Source organism: Microtus ochrogaster (assembly GCF_000317375.1).
Source record: "Microtus ochrogaster isolate Prairie Vole_2 chromosome 14 unlocalized genomic scaffold, MicOch1.0 chr14_random_1, whole genome shotgun sequence".
Taxonomy (NCBI): Eukaryota; Metazoa; Chordata; class Mammalia; order Rodentia; family Cricetidae; genus Microtus; species Microtus ochrogaster.
In genome coordinates this window covers 28931537-28947430 of record NW_004949096.1, presented here as the reverse complement: position 1 = coordinate 28947430, position 15894 = coordinate 28931537, and the positions used below count along the sequence as shown (strand labels likewise).

General features: G+C 40.8%; 1 protein-coding gene across 2 annotated transcripts in view; it reads left to right on the top strand.

Annotated features, from left to right (window-relative positions):
• Tmem87a (transmembrane protein 87A) overlaps positions 1-15894 on the top strand; it is a 47630-nt gene that overhangs the window by 25622 nt on the left and 6114 nt on the right. Inside the window, exons 11-17 of one of the 2 annotated variants that reach the window (XM_005364301.2) lie at positions 602-695; positions 2547-2615; positions 4945-5053; positions 6034-6092; positions 7095-7198; positions 12972-13045; positions 13417-13478. In XM_005364301.2, the coding sequence (XP_005364358.1) occupies positions 602-695; positions 2547-2615; positions 4945-5053; positions 6034-6092; positions 7095-7198; positions 12972-13045; positions 13417-13478 (571 nt within the window). Of the gene's footprint in view, positions 1-601; positions 696-1680; positions 1753-2546; positions 2616-4944; positions 5054-6033; positions 6093-7094; positions 7199-12971; positions 13046-13416; positions 13479-15894 lie in introns of both variants that reach the window. The other variant, XM_005364300.2, reaches the window with a different exon arrangement.

The following is a 15894-nucleotide window of genomic DNA, read 5'->3' as shown; positions in this document are numbered from 1 at the left end:
ATATATATTAGTACTTAACATAACATATATACTTAATACAGTAACCGGGGACCAGATTTTAATTTCTAGTATTTCTTGTCATCATTTATGACCAGACTATTTTAATTAGCGTTTCTATTGCTGTGAAGAAACACCATGACTACAGTAACTCTTATAAAGAAAACACTTAATTGGGGATGGCTTGCTTACAATTTCAGAGGTTCAGTCCATTATCATCATGGTGGGAACATGGCAGCTTGCAGGTAGATGTGCTGGAGTAGTAGCTGAGAGTCCCACATCTTGCAGGCAACAGGAAAAGTCAACTGAGACACTGGGTGATACCCTGAGCATAGGAAACCTCAAAGCCCGCCCCCACAGTGATGCACTTCCTCCAACAAGACTATATGCATTCTAACAAAGCCACATCTTCTGATAGTGCCACCCCCTCTGAGCTTATGGGAGCCAGTTCCATTCAGACTACCACACACACACTCAGGAGTGGTTTTCTTCTAAGGAGCACATTTTCCTGAAGTTCGTGCTCTGTACTAATTGTCACTGACACCATAGTTTGTCACATGGTTTGCTGCTGCTGTACTTGGCTGTTTCTTTGCTTCCTTTTTAGGCCTCGTCTTGGAGTCACTCTTCACAAGGTTGTGGTGGCAGGAGCACTCTATCTTTTGTTCTCTGGCATGGAAGGAGTCCTCAGAGTTACAGGGGTCGGTATTGCCTAGACTGAATTACTTATTTATTTTTTTCTTCATATGGATTTTTGTGGCCAGCTACTGTTAATATTTCTTCTTGAGTCAGTGGGCTGTTCTTCTGTTTTTCAGTAGATGTATGCAGGATGAAGTGCTAGGGACCAGGAGTGTTTCAGACTTGAGAATTTTTTGATTTTAGGGTGTTTTCATAGAACCTATTAGTTAAGCATTCCTTAACCTAAAGTCCAAGATATAAAATCCTTCAAAAATCTCAAAACATTCGGTGTTGTGGGGTTGGAGTTTTGAATCAGAGATGCTCAGCCTGTATAACTCCATTTTTCTAACCTCATCTATTAGAGCTTGATAAATTTAGTATATGATCTATAGTGAATATCTTCTTTCCACCTGTGCCAGTCTGGTAATTATTTGGTTCTTTCCCCCATTTTCTGGTTCATCTAAATAAAAACAACAGTGTTCTCTACTTACCCGGAACTTAAATTTAAAACTTAAATTCAGGGGGCTGGAGAGATGGCTCAGTGGTTAAGAGCATTGCCTGCTCTTCCAAAGGTCCTGAGTTCAATTCCCAGCAACCACCTGGTGGCTTACAACCATCTGTAATGGGGTCTGGTGCCCTCTTCTGGCCTGCAGGCATACAAACAGAACATTGTATAAATAAATAAATAAATATTAAAAAAAAATAAAACTTAAATTCAATTAAGTTTCACATAGTCCATTGCCAAGAAAGGAAGAAGTGGGCCTTCCTGGACTATTACAGTTATTTCATTTAGTAAAAAGTCAGATTCTGTCATAACCCTAATATTAGATTCAAAGTGTTAACTTCTATACACTTGGCTTTGCCCTTGACACTTCCCCATCCATATAATGCTTCATAATAGTAAATTTGTTGTTCAGACCATACTGGCCCCTGTGTGCAGTCTCTGTGGCTATTTAGCAACTTTAACTGCCTATTAATTTCACTTTTTCTTTTCTGCCATTGCTATAGTATTTTCCTTACTCCTTGGCTCTGATAGTAAGCCTGGCCCTCTCTGCAGTTGATGCCTGCATTATTTTATGGATATCCTTTAATAATTCTCTGGTGATGGAGTTGTTAGAATTATGTACAAAGCAGTTTAGATGCAAACTTGTAGAAACTAGGAATGATGTTTTAGGGAAAGATAATTGCTTACATTGTATTTTAGGGTAAGCTATTATTAGTAAAACTTAATCATGTTACTCCGAGAATCAATAATTCTTAGAATATTAATGATGCAATAATTATTTAAAATATGAGAGATACCTTTTTAGGATTTTAGTATAAAAATAACAGTAGGAAATCTAGATGGGATGGGATTATAAATACAAAGACTTTTGTGTTATTTTCCTTTTTTAAGATTTGTTTGTTTGTTTGTTTGTTTAATGTGTGCTGGTGTTTTGCCTATATATATTCTGTGTGAGGGTATCAGATCCCCTGGAACTGGAATTACAAACAGTTGTGAGCTGCTGTGTGGGTGCTGGGAATTGAATCCTGGTCCTCTGGGAGAGCAGCCAGTGCTCTTAACTGCTGAGCCATCTCTCTCCAGCCCCTTGTCATTTTCTTTTACATCAAAACTCTATGGTAGTAATTTATAGCAGTTTCATTGAATTGAGAAGAATTTACAGTTGGTGTGAATCATTTATAGCTGGATGCTGTCTGCAGGTGTTTAAGAAGGGAGGAGTGGGGTTTTTTTTGCCCAGTGCTAGCCCTATGGTTTTCTTCAGTTCATATGCAAGCCTATTTCAGCTGTCAGTATAAATGCAGAACCGTGTGCTGGTTTCTTCTCTTGCCTCTCTGTTCATCTGATTTCATCACCTCTTTTTATTTGTCTGCAGGCCCAGACTGATCTTGCTTCCTTGGCCTTTATACCCTTGGCTTTCCTAGACACTGCCCTGTGCTGGTGGATATCCTTCTCATTGGCTTGTTTGATGACCGTTGGCTTTCTCCCCTTGCAGATGGGTTTCCATTAATCTTTCTGTTGATTTCTCCTTGATCTGGGAAGTGGTTTGTTTTATATGTTAACGGCCTGAAAGTTCAGGTAAGCAGTTTTGTTTGTTTTTGTTTTGTCATCTTTTAAAAAATCACAAAATAATTTGGTTGCTAAACATGAGATCAAAGCTGTGCCCTCCCTCCCTCCCTCCCTTCCTCCCTCTCCTCTCTCAGTCTCTTTTGGTGTTTTGAGACAGGGTTTCTCTGTGTAGCCCAAGCTGTCCTGGAACTCACTCTGTAGACCAGGCTAGCCTCAAACTCAGAGATCTGTTTGCCTCCTGAGTGCTGGGATTAAAGGCATGTTCTACCACCACCACCTGGCTTTTTTATTTGTTTTGTTTGCTTTGTTTTAAAATGGACGACTCACCTTATTTTTGGATTTATTGTTTGCTCATCTCTCTTTGTATTAGAATCATTGGCTGCTCTGGTCTTGCTCTTTCTTTTAGTTTAATTATGAAATTCTTTAATACCTGTGAAAAGAATTTGATCCCAAAATTTGTTTAGGAACATCTCAAGGGGTTTGATCCTCTTAGATCTCTTAAGTAGGATGAACAGGTTTCAGCTGTCGAAAGGATGAGTTTGTTCTTTTACTCAGAAATTGTCTCACCCTTCAGAACAAATGTCGATTCATTCACATCAGTGATGCAGATAAACAAGTTTCTGTTCCTGTTCCTTCAACGCTTATTTAGTGGGGGCTTGACCTCTTGGGTTCAAGTTTTAGAATTTATATTATAGGTGTATTTTAAATTTGGCTTGTCTTTAAGAGTGTATGTGCAATTGTACAGTATTTTTTCATGATAGATTGTGATGGTTTAAAAAGCATAATATGAACAAATTATAATTTTTTCAAATTTGAATATTTTGCCATATAACAAAAAAAAAGGTGTCTGGGTCCAGATCACTGTCTGTCAAGCACTGTCATCCTTGCGTGCTGGGGTAGTGAAAGTGGGTTTAGGTATCAGAGCATAGCGAGGTAGTAAGTTCTGGCTCCCTTCATTTTTCTTTCTTTCTTATTTTTTTTTTAAGATTTATTTATGCAGTATCCTGCCTGTAGGCCAGAAGAGGGCATCAGATCTCATTATAGGTGTTGTGAGCCACCATATGGTTGCTGGGAATTGAACTCAGGACCTCTGGAAGAGCAGTCAGTGCTCTTAACCGCTGAGCCATCTCTCCAGCCCCTTCTTAATTTTTATTACTTTTTTTAAGATGTAATTTTTAATTATGTGTATATGTAGACATTGTATGTATAAGTGAGTTGCCTGCAGAGGCCAGAAGGAGGGTGCTGGGTCCCCTCCAGTTGGACTTACAGGTGGTTGTAAGCTGTCTGATGTGGGTGCTGGGAACCTAACCCCGCTTTATGTACTCTTAATTGCTAAGCCATCTCTCCAGGCCCTTTATACTTTATTTTTAAATTTCTATTTGTTGGGGTGTGCATGGCACAGTGTATGAAGGTCAGAGACACCTTCCTATAGAATTCTTCTCCCCCCTCCTACCCCCCCTCCCGCTTTATGTGGACTCTGGAACTGGAGCACATGTTGCCAGGCTTGGTTGCTGGCTGATGAGCCATCTCTTTGGCCCCCAGCTTCTTCATTTTTATATCAGCTCCTCTGATAGTTGAGCATAAAAGTAGGTATCATCTGTGGTAGTCGTCAGTTCCGTTTTGTCTTTCCAGGAGGCCTCTTACTTGGAACTAAAGTTTATAAAGTGAAGCCTCGCTGCTTTGGTAGCCTACTTGTCCGGGATTCTCAGGCATTGTTTTGTTCTTTTAGTTAATTCCCAGTGTGGGTGGCGCTATTTGAGGACTGAGTATAGAATCCGGAAAGCTGTTGCCACAGGTGTAATTGTGACCCTGCGAGGACTAGCTGGGCCAGACAGAACCACACACTTTAGAGAGAGATGGTGTTTACCCATCCCTTGCATGCTACTCACTTTATCATTTCCATTTGCCTGGTTTTTTTTCCCATCTTTTAAAAATTTTCTAGCAAGCCTGTACCTTTCTTTGTTTTCCTGTCTTTTTCCTTTTATTTCTTTATTCTCACCCTCATGCTGTAGTCTTTTCTGTATCTTACTGAAATGATAATTTTCTCATTAATCATGGTGAGTCAGAGTGTTTGAGGAGGAAGTGAAAACAAGAGCTATAAGATCTCTGAAATTGGTAACTTTACAAGTGTGACCCTAGATCCTGAAACCTGAGAATTGGTTTACTTACCTTTTTGAATGTTTAATTCCTTGACTTGCAAACACATATTTATTAGCCTGACGCAAACAATGAAGCTATTAAAACTTCGGAGGAACATTGTAAAGCTTTCTTTGTATCGGCATTTCACCAATACGCTTATCTTAGCAGTGGCAGGTAAGTTTGGAATGTTTTTAACTGTTGCATCATGATCCTGTGATTTCCTTTAGAATAGGAATTCTTTTATTTTTATTTTATTATTTTATTGTTATTTTTTATTTGAATAGTGTTTTGCCTTTATGTGTCTCTGCACCACACCTGTGCCTAATGCAGAGCCAGAAGAAGGTGTCAGAGCCCCTGGAACTGGAGTTATGGACAGTTGTAAGCCACCATATGGGTGCTAGCAACCGAATGTGGGTTCTCTGGAAACGTAGCCAGTGCTCTTATCTGCTAAGCCCTTTTCCAGCCCACAGGACCATGGAAAGTTTCTTTTTTCATTTAAGGAAAGTAGTCATAGTTCTAACCAAATTCTCTAAAGGGTTTATGATCTTTTTAAAAAGATTAGGAGGTGAGATGGCTCAGCCAAATGCTTGCTATGTAAGTGTAAGGACAATAGTTCAGGTCTCTGGTCCTCATGTGGGAAAGCCAGGTATGGGTTTAGGGAGGTGGTTCCATAGATAAAGTACATGCCATAGAAGCATGGAGACCTCAGTACCAATCCCAAGCACCCATAGTGGAAACAGAAGAATCCCTGGAACTCACTGGTCAGGTAGTCTTCCCAAACTGGTAAACTTTGAGTCTGGCCAGTCACTGTGTTCCCATTTCAGTGAGAGATACTGTCTCAAAAAATAAGTTGGAAAAGGAAAAATTTGTTCTGATAATGCTACTAAAGTTAGCATATATTCCGTTAGCTTCTGTTCTAATTCTGAGGGTTATTGAAGTAGCCAGATGGTAAAGACAAAATGATTGCAAAACTGTACATTATGGCAATAATATATATTGTGACCCTTGCTTGTAGTAGGTGTTTAATAAGTTTATATTGAAGATAACTAAGTGCTAGTCAGGAATATGGAATTGTACTTATTTGAGATCATTGAATGTAACTGGGGGTGTAAACATCCATTTATGATCTGACCAGGTTTTTCATTTCATGCTAGCATCTATTGTGTTCATCATCTGGACAACCATGAAGTTCAGAATAGTGACTTGCCAGTCGGTAAGTTATAAACACTGTGGTTAGGAGTGTGATGTTTATTATAGTCCAAGATTCTTAGAAGGTATAAGAATTTAAGGCTAGGTTTCTACCCCTAAGTGTGCTTCCATATCGTGTGGTGTGCTTGTATTTGTTTATTGGTCCTAGGGACTGAACTCAGGCCTTCGTGAATATGAGGCAGGAGCTTTGCCACTAAGTCACACTCCCAGCCCCTATTGGATATGATCCATAGCTTGCCTTAACTCAAAATCTCCAAAGTGCTGAACATCATGTACAAATGATTTCTCTCTGAGTAGAAGCTACTTCCTTTAGACAGAGACTGTGGCCAGTAGGATTTCTGTGTGGAGCTCTCTTTTGGTCATATTGATAAGTGACAGATGACAACTATATAATTAGCATGATGGCACACAATCAAAATTCAGCAGGAGGACTAGAAATCTAAACCTACAGCTGGGAGTGGTGGCTCTAGGTTCTTAGTACCAGCACTCAAGGCAGAAGCAGGGGATCTCTGAGAATTCAAGGCCAGCCTGAACTAGAAAGTGAGTTCTAGGACAGCAAGAGCTGTTTCGGGAAGAATCCTGTCTTGAAAGAAAAAAAGAAAGAGAGAGAGAGAGATTGAATTTAAGCCTAAACTGGGTGTAGTGGCGCACAGCTTGAGACTAGCCTGATTTAAAAAAACAAAACAAAAAAACAATAAATAAAATTAAAAAGTTAGCAGCCAAAAGTTACTTGCCTTGAGCATTCTATGAGCTGTGACACTTTTACTCTGTGCAGCTTGCTAGTGCCTTTGCTCTAGCAACAGTAAGCATGACAGGAAGAAATGGCCTTCTTTTCTTTCCAAGCTTATAACCCCAGCACGTGCCAGGTACCTTGTATAGTAGCTTCTAATAAATACACCTTATTTATACACTCAAGGTATATAAATAAGGGACTCTTTTTCTATGCCAAAGGACTTTGAACAGTGATAATATACATAAAGTGTTGTACATTTCCCCCTTATTGCAGGACTGGCGGGAGCTGTGGGTGGATGATGCCATTTGGCGGTTGTTGTTTTCCATGATCCTCTTTGTCATCATGATTCTCTGGCGACCATCAGCAAATAACCAGAGGTACTGGGACTCTTTATTCTGCTGCCAGAATGAATGCTGTCAAATAGGGGTGGTGTATTAAGGAACAGTGTCAGGTCTGTGCTGCATAGTGGATACTGGGCAGAAGTACTTTTTAGCTCTTCCATTAACTTGCTTGTGGCTCTGCCATGCTGTCTCCTTCACTTCTGCAGGCCTTAAGTTTCCCTTTTTGTAATGAAAGGGAATAAAACTGAGTTACTTAGGTCTGTTTTAATAGGTTTTCTGTACTCCAATAATAGATTTCTCTACCAGTGCAGTAAGCCAGATCAAGCCGAATTGAAAACGTAAAAGAACAAGTTTATTTGAGCAAAGCAACTTCCAGGTGAGTTCTCTAGCCACAGAGATTGAGGCAAGAGAAGTCATACACCTGAACTAAAGCAGGAAGCTTATATACCCTGTAGGCAAGGGGTGATGAGGTGTTATGCCTAAGTATGATCTAAAGTTGACTGCTTTAGGTAGGGACTTGGGCAGCTGGTGACTTCAGGGAAGGAGCTGCCTGCCACAGCTGCCAAGAAGGCAAACTAGGCTTTTTGGTGCCTTTTCTTTCTTGGAGATTTTCTGAGAGGGTGGGGTTTGGAGAGAGGAAAGTGAGGCTTTCTGGATCAAAGAGGAGTGAACTGGAAGTTCCAGCCGAATGCATTTCAACCCTGACAGATAATAATTTGTTTAGGCAAATATGGGAGAAAGTAATTGAGAATCCCTCTACTTTCCTGTGTTCAGAAAGAAGTAAAAGAATTCTGTAGGCCCCACCTAGCCTACATCATCACCCACTATGATGATAGGGTGAACTGAGAGTCTGTGTTACTGACTGGAGTTCAAGGTCATAGGTTATAGTTATTTTAGTGTAGGTAAATCCTCATTAGGAGCTGCCCATTCTTTTTTAAAAAATTTATTTATTATGTATACAGTGTTCTGCCTGCATGCATCCCTCCAGGCCAGAAGAGGGCACCAAATCTCATTACAGATGGTTGTAAACCACCATTTGGTTGCTGGGAATTGAACTCAGGACCTTTGGAAGAACAAGCAAAGCTCTTAACCACTGAGCCATCTCTCCAGCCCAGTGCCCATTCTTATCAGTGCCCACACCTTTGTTTCTGTCCCGCCCCCTTATATTTAGATGATTAAGAGATTCATGTTAATCCTGGCAATGATACACACTTTTAATCCCAGCACTCAGGAGGGGAGCCAGAGACCTGAGGATCTCTAGTTTGAGGCAAGTCTGGTCTAAGAGCAAGTTACCGGACAGCCAGAGCTAAACAGTAAAACCCTGTCTCGAAAAACTGAAGAAAAAAGAGAGGGAGATTATGTTAAACTACATAACCCAAAAGGGAAAGGGTAAAACCTTAATAATCAGATACACAAAGTCTAGTAGTAGAGAGAAGAGAGCAGAAACCATGCGTGCGGGGAAGAACGTACAGCTCCAGGAGCCTCTGTTGGATCTGTTCTTAGCTTGTTACTCGGTTGTAGTTCGGTTTAAAAGGTTTCTTTTCCTCACTCAGTCTTTAAGTTTTTTTGTAGCTGAGCAGTGGTGGCCCATGCCTTTAATTCCAGCACTGGGGAGAGAGAGGCAGGTGGATCTCTGTGAGTTCGAGGCCAGCCTGGTCTACAAGTTTTTTGCATTACTGTCTTGTTTTCTTTTCTAAACACTGCCTGCATTCTCTGTGACTTGTTAATGGCTTAGTTATGTTGATAATGTTATATAAGAGGAGGATAAGGCATATAATGGAATAGCTGGTTGATGATATACTCCAGTATCCCCCTGTCCTGTTCTCCCCACCCTGTTGTGTGACAAAACTTTTCCTGGGAAACACAGCACATGTCTACTTATGCCGGATAGGGAACAACAGACCAAAGTCCAGTTTGGTGAATCACTGAATTTTATTAGGGTTACTTACGGGAATATGGGTGAGGGGCTACTTACAGGAGCAGAAATGATTCAAAGATAGCTGCATTACCAAAGCCTACCCAACATGTGTGACATTTCACAAAATCTGGGAACCTGGAGCGCGCTGCACAGTCTGAAGGCAGCTCAACAGGTTGGAGAGTCTCCCAGGTGCCTCAGTTGATCTAAACCTCTTTAATAGCTTGACTGGTTTCTGCTCCTTCCAGGCAACTAGTCTGATATCTTTGCAGCTTGGCTAGTCTAAGAGTCTTATTTTATTGCTTGGTTTTTCTGGATCGTTTTTTGGTTTTTTGAGATAGGGTTTCTCTGTAGCTTTGGAGTCTGCCCTGGAACTTGCCCTGTAGACCAGGTTGGCCTTGAACTTGCAAAGATCTGCCTCCCTCTGCCTTTGAGTGCTAGGAATAAAGGTGTGTGCTGCTACCACCCTGAATCTATTTTTTTCAATTTAGCTTTCATCCTCTGAGAGGGACTCTTGGCTTTTATTGCCTACTCTTTTATTACTTTATTGCTAGGGAGAGGCATAGTGAATCTGGTTGGTTTCAGGAACTTCTGGAAACTATTTTGAATTGTTTTGCCTTCCTGTTTAAGGAGCTACCCCTGCAGGATAGAATGTCAATCCTTAAAACTTATACTACACTCCCTATCAGCCCCTCTTATTTAGCAGTTTTCTAAATCATGTCTGTCTTACTCTCCCATACCCCAAACAAACCCCCAGATGTGATCCTGCGGTAGCAAAGAACTGTTCTACTTCTAACCAGAGTTAGTCAGAATCTAGAATCTGGGAAAAGAACCTGACAAGACTGTGCCTAGTCTCTTGCTAACTTAGAGTTCCTGCCACCCCTCCCAGGTTTGGTAATTCACTGGACAGATACACAGAGATCACTGCAAGTGTTAGGCTCATGGCCTCTGTTTATTTCCCGAGAACAAATAAAAGTTATCATAACCCAGGAGAAGAGAGGCAGAGTGCTGAGTCTGGAGGCCAGACCAAAGCTTCTGGCTGGCTGCAGTGTCATAGGCAGTGCTACTTCTCTTGGCCAAATAGACTGCAGAGTATTCCAGCCTGAAGTTTAGGCATCCAGAATTTTTAATGGGGCTCAGTTATATGTGGCTGGCATCTATTTGTTTGTTTGTTTGTTTGTTTGTTTATTTGGGTTTTTTTGAGACAGGGTTTCTCTGTGTAGCTTTGGTGCCTGTCCAGGAACTAGCTCTTGTAGACCAGGCTGGTCTCGAACTCACAGAGATCCGCCTGCCTCTGTCTCTCGAATGCTGGGATTAAAGGTGTAAGCCACCACCTTACAATTTTAAACTTTCCTGGTGGTTAAACTGATACCTTTAGTCTCCACTTCCTGAATAGGTCCTAACTAATATGGATATTAGTTCTAATAAGATGTGGTCTGCAGCTCCTTTTATAAACTACACTGTTAGAAGCCAAGGAATACAAAGATGGTGGTGGCACACATATTTAATTCCAGCATTTAAGAGGCAGAAGTAGGTGGATCTTTAAGTTCAAGGCCAGTCTTGTCTTCAGAGCAAGTTCCAGGACAGTCAGGACTACACAGAGAAACACTGTCTTGAGGGAAAAAAGGAAAAAGAAAAAAAAGAAAAGAAAGGACCTTCTGTAGGCATGGAGATCTCCTTCTCAATAAGCAAGGGCAAAAGTCAGACCTTTCTTTAAACAATATTGATTCTTCATTAGACAGATGCAACATTTATAAGATAACACAGGAGCACCATGAATATAACTAGCATGTAACAGAGCCAGTTTGTGGTGGGGATATCTTTAAATAAAAAACTAGTACAGAGCCACGAAAATGGCTTCTTTGGTAAAGACATCTGTTACCACTATTCCTGCTGCCCTAAGTGCAATCCCCCAGCCCCATCTGGTAGTAGGAAAGAATTGACTCCTGACAGTTGTCTTCTGACCACTATGCATGTATTTTGCTTTTTACACACACATGAATTAGTAAAAACATTATGTAACATTTTCATGGTTTGCTAGTGTAATTATTCATTTAATCCTTTGATCTACTAGTCACTAGTCTTGATACTTAAAAAATAATTATGTAGACTGTGTAGCATAAGAATGAGGTGACTACTGGTAAACCCGTTTCTTCCTTAGGCAGCCCTTTGCCATAACTGTGCCAGCTTAAGGATTCTTGTAACTCACCCTCCCAAGACATTGGTTATCAAAATCTGTGTTATGATTAAATGTTGTAGTTTCTTGTTTTTTTTTTAATATTTATTTATTATGTATACAATATTCTGTCTGCATGTATGCCTACAGGCCAGAAGAGGGCATCAGATCTCATTACAGATGGTTGTGGGCCACCAAGTGGTTGCCGGGAATTGAACTCAGGACCTTTGGAAGAGCAGGCAGTGCTCTTAACCACTGAGCCATTTCTCCAGCCCTGTAGTTTCTTGTTTTAAACTGTGATCATGCTAGATTTAAGGTAGTTTCTATCCTTCTTGTGTAATGGTATTAAGGATTGAACTTAAGGCCTTATGTAGTCTTCCTTGGCAATAATCTCTGTCTTCTCATCCTGACATTGTGGTGTGGGCTTGGCCTTGGTTACTACATTTAGTAGAGATTGTGAGAGGGGTCTCTTTGTCTTACTCTCACTTCAGATGCTGTTCAAACATTAACTGTGGTCTTTACCAGTGAAGCTAGCCCTTAATAAGTGACAGACATTCCCCATTCCTACCTTACTAATAGGTTTTTCTTCCTCATGAGAAACTTTAAGACAAGATGAAAGCATTAGACAGCAATAAAATGGTAAGAGCAGAATGAGGTCAGAGCTAAAGCCTTCTAGGGAAAGGCAATCTTAAGTGTGCTCAGTTAGTAGCTTTCTCGTGTGGAGACTGAGAGTTTAGATTATCTGGGGCACCTAAAATTAGGCCCCCTTCTTTTCAGACTGAAGGCTGAAGTTTAAAATTAGAGCTATTTTCCTGATGTATGTCTTTGAAATATATCAGGTATTGTTTTAAGCACTTCATAGTGACTTGACTTGGAGGTTTTTATTGTTTAATAAAGAGACAGGGTCTCACTGTGTCATCCAGACTAGACTGGCTTTGAACTCTTAAACCACCCTGCCTCAGCCTTACTAGTTCTGGGATTACAGGTTTGTGCTGCCTCTCCTAGCTTGGCTTTACTTTTTGGAAAACACTACTGAGTGTTTTGAGTCTTGTTCTTTTGTCTCCATTTACAGATGAGGAAATTAACTTGTCTGAAGTCATGGGTGGTTTGTCTGTGGTTTGTTGTATGGTGTTTTACTCTTTTGCCTTTTTGAGGGGCCCATCACTCAGCTCCCAGATAATTCACTCACAGAGGCTTGTTCTTAGTGATGAATGCACGGCCTTAGCTTGGCATATTTCTTGTCAGCGTTTCTTAACTTTAATTATCCTGACCACCTTTGGACTCCAGGCTTCTATCTTTCTCTATTTCTGTATACCTTTCTTTTCTTTCTCCATGGCTTGCTGGGTGACTGGGTGTCTGGCCCCTGATATTCTTCTCTCCTTGTTCTCTTTTGCTCCTCCTCGTTCTTCTCCTCATTTCTCCTTTTATACTCTCTGCCTGCTAGACCTGCCTATCCGTGCTTCTGCCTTGCTATTGGTCGTTCATGTCCTTATTAGGACCACCAGTGTTTTAAACAGGCAAAGAATCACAGTTAATCAAATACAACAGCATAAACAAAAGCAACACACCTGAAAATAATTCTCTCCAACAGTGTGGCTCTTCCTGCCTCGATACTCGTTGATGATATGGTCAGTTAAGACCTCTCTGAAGGGGAAGCAGTTCTTTGATGTCAGAGAGTGACTATTCCCTGTGGCATTCCCTCTGTGCTCTTCCGCCAGGTTTGCCTTTTCACCATTGTCAGAGGAAGATGAAGAGGATGAACAGAAGGAACCGATGCTGAAGGAAAGTTTTGGTGAGCTTTGGAGAAAACTTCCTGTTTATATTTGTGCTTTTAGTATTTTCTTTTAAAGAAAATAATTTTAAAAGAAAAAAAACAACTATGGGAGTTCTTGTATTTGATAAAGTTAGGGTGAAGGGAGACTGGCCAAACTTTTAAGTGAAGCCACAGTAAACCGACTGACACTTGTGCATTAATGCTCAGATCTCTTGTAGAAGTGAGACACAGCTTTAGCTTTGCACTTTTATTACAAAGGTTAAAGGAACGTCTGTTCTGATCAGTCAGTAAACTTAGATCTCTGAGTACTGTTTTGCTTTGGTGGTTGGTGTAATGACAAAGTTAACCAATTTATGGGCTTTTTGTTGTCTTTTCTTTCCCTTTTGTAGAAGGAATGAAAATGAGAAGTACCAAGCAGGAACCAAATGGAAATAGTAAAGTAAACAAAACAGTAAGTGTGACTTTTTTCCTTTCTTTGTGATCTTTGCCTGGGTTGTGGCCCGTGGTGGAACCTAAGATTGCTATGGGTGGGCCTTAATGAGTTTTTGTAACTATGTTGTTATTTTTTTTGCTCTTAAATATTTTAATACACATCATGTTTTATTTATTTGTGTGTATGTGTGCATATGGGTGTGAGTGGAGATGGTATATTGTTGTGCTCATACTCTTGTCCCCCACAGTGACTACCAGGGATCCTGGACTTGGATGCAAAAGCATGGTTTATTCCAAAGCATAGTACCAGCTGAGGCAAGGAACTTGTCCAGCACACTCAACACAGTAAGGGTGGGAGGAGCTCCTTTCCAGAGTTTATAGGACTTTTTATAAATAATTTTGTAGGACCATGAGTTTTCACCTAGTTTTTATACCTGTACCTAATTGAGGACAGCAAATTCAAAAAGCATGAAATCATTATGTAAATGAAATATGGATGTTCTTGGTTGGCCCATTCCTATCTGTCCTTGGGGTATGTAGAGGAAGCATACTATGGTCATATTTTTAATTGGCCAGTTCTTGGCTGTCCTTGAGGCAATGCTCTCCCAGTTGTTATGGGCTCCTGCCATGGCCCTTGTCATGTATGAAGTGTTTTAGCCTAGCCTAAACAGCGTTGTTCAGGCAGAAAGCCACAGGTCATTCTGATCACTTTTTCATTTTTCTCATTCCCCTTTTTCTATGTAACTAATTAGAACCTAATCTTGGGTTCCTGTATTGGTCGGGGTCTTTGATGCTGACAGTTGTGTACGCACATCCCCTGTGTACCATTAGCTGAATGGTCCCTAGTCTCTGCTTTATAAATTGGAGAAGCTTTTTCAGAAGGCAAGGGCCAAAAGTTAGCAGTAAAAGTAAAGCTCAGCTGTTAGCTACTGATAGGCCATTAGTATCTGAGGGGATAGCAACAGCCTCCTGGTTACTTCCTCCAGACATCTGCTGACCCTGTGCTAATCACAGGGGCAAAACAGTAGTTAATCAGGTACCTACAAGGATGTTTGAAGCAAGCAGATGTGAACAGATGTTGTTTGGGTACCTGGGTGGGTCTCTTTAACCAGGGCAGACACAGTTTCTTGGGAATATTTATGACTTTGCTGGACTGCATTCAGCCCCCTAGTTAGGTCCTGTCTAGAATGGAGTTCTTTTTCAAAATGGAGTTTGTTTTGCTCCTTCAGTATGTTATGCCTGTGTTCAGGTCAGACAACAACTTATGAGAGTTGGTTCTCTTTCATCACCATGTGAGTTCCAGGGATTAAATCCAGGTCTTCATGCTTGTCAGCAACACCCTTACCCACTTGAGCCATCTTGCTGACCTACGTGAATTAACCATTATAATGCCCGCTCTACCCAAAGCAATTACTGTAGTCACTATCAAAATTCCAGGAGGTTTTCACAATTTTTTTTAAAGCAACTATAATGTTTGCAAGAAACCTCAAAAATAAAAGCAAAACACCTAAGTAGTTAAAGTGTTCTTGAGAAAAAGAATAAAGCTAAAGGCATCATACTAACGGAACTTCAAATGTAGCACAGTGGGACCAAGGAGGTGGCTCTGCTCTATGGGTAAAATACTCTCTGTGTAGGCATGAGGGTCTGCGTTCAGATACCCAAGCCCATTATAAAAGCCAAACAAGCATGTGTAACCCAGGTCCTGGGGAGGTGGCGGTAGCATCTCTAGTGTTTGCTGGCCAGCCAGTCTAGCTAATCAGTGCACTCCAGATGCAGTGAGAGACCTTGTCTCAAAAAATATGTGGTGATAAGACTGTGCTGCTAAGCCTGATGACCTGAGTTTCAGTGGAAATAGAGAACTAACTCCCCCAAGGTGTCCTACACAGCAATAAAGGTGAAGAATAGTTAAGAAGGACAAATGTTAATATCTGTCCTGAGTGCACACACACTCATCACACTCATACATACCTGCATATATATGAACACATATATACTTAATATAGTAAACAAAATGTTCCACAGGGTGCTAGAGCTATAGTTCACAGTAGAGTGTGTTCGGCATGTATGAGTTCCAGGTATAACCCCCAGGACAATCAGAACAAACCTACAGAGCCATCATGATCCAAACAATACGGTATTGGCTTAAAATAGAGAAGTGAGCCAGTGGAACATAGTAGAGAGCCTGGAGGTTACATTTGTATATTTCTGGTCATTTGAATTTTGACAGAGGTAGTAAGGACACGTAGGAAAAGGTCATTTCTTTCTTTTTTCAATAAATGGTGTTGGAGAAACCGGAAGTCATCCAAAATGAATTAAGGCTCTGGAAATAGAGTTCAGTTGTAGAGTACCAGCCTTGTCTGAGTTAGGACTATAAATGGGGTGAGTTTCAGGTGTGTGTGTGTGTGTGTGTGTGTGTGTGTGTGTGTGTGTGTGTG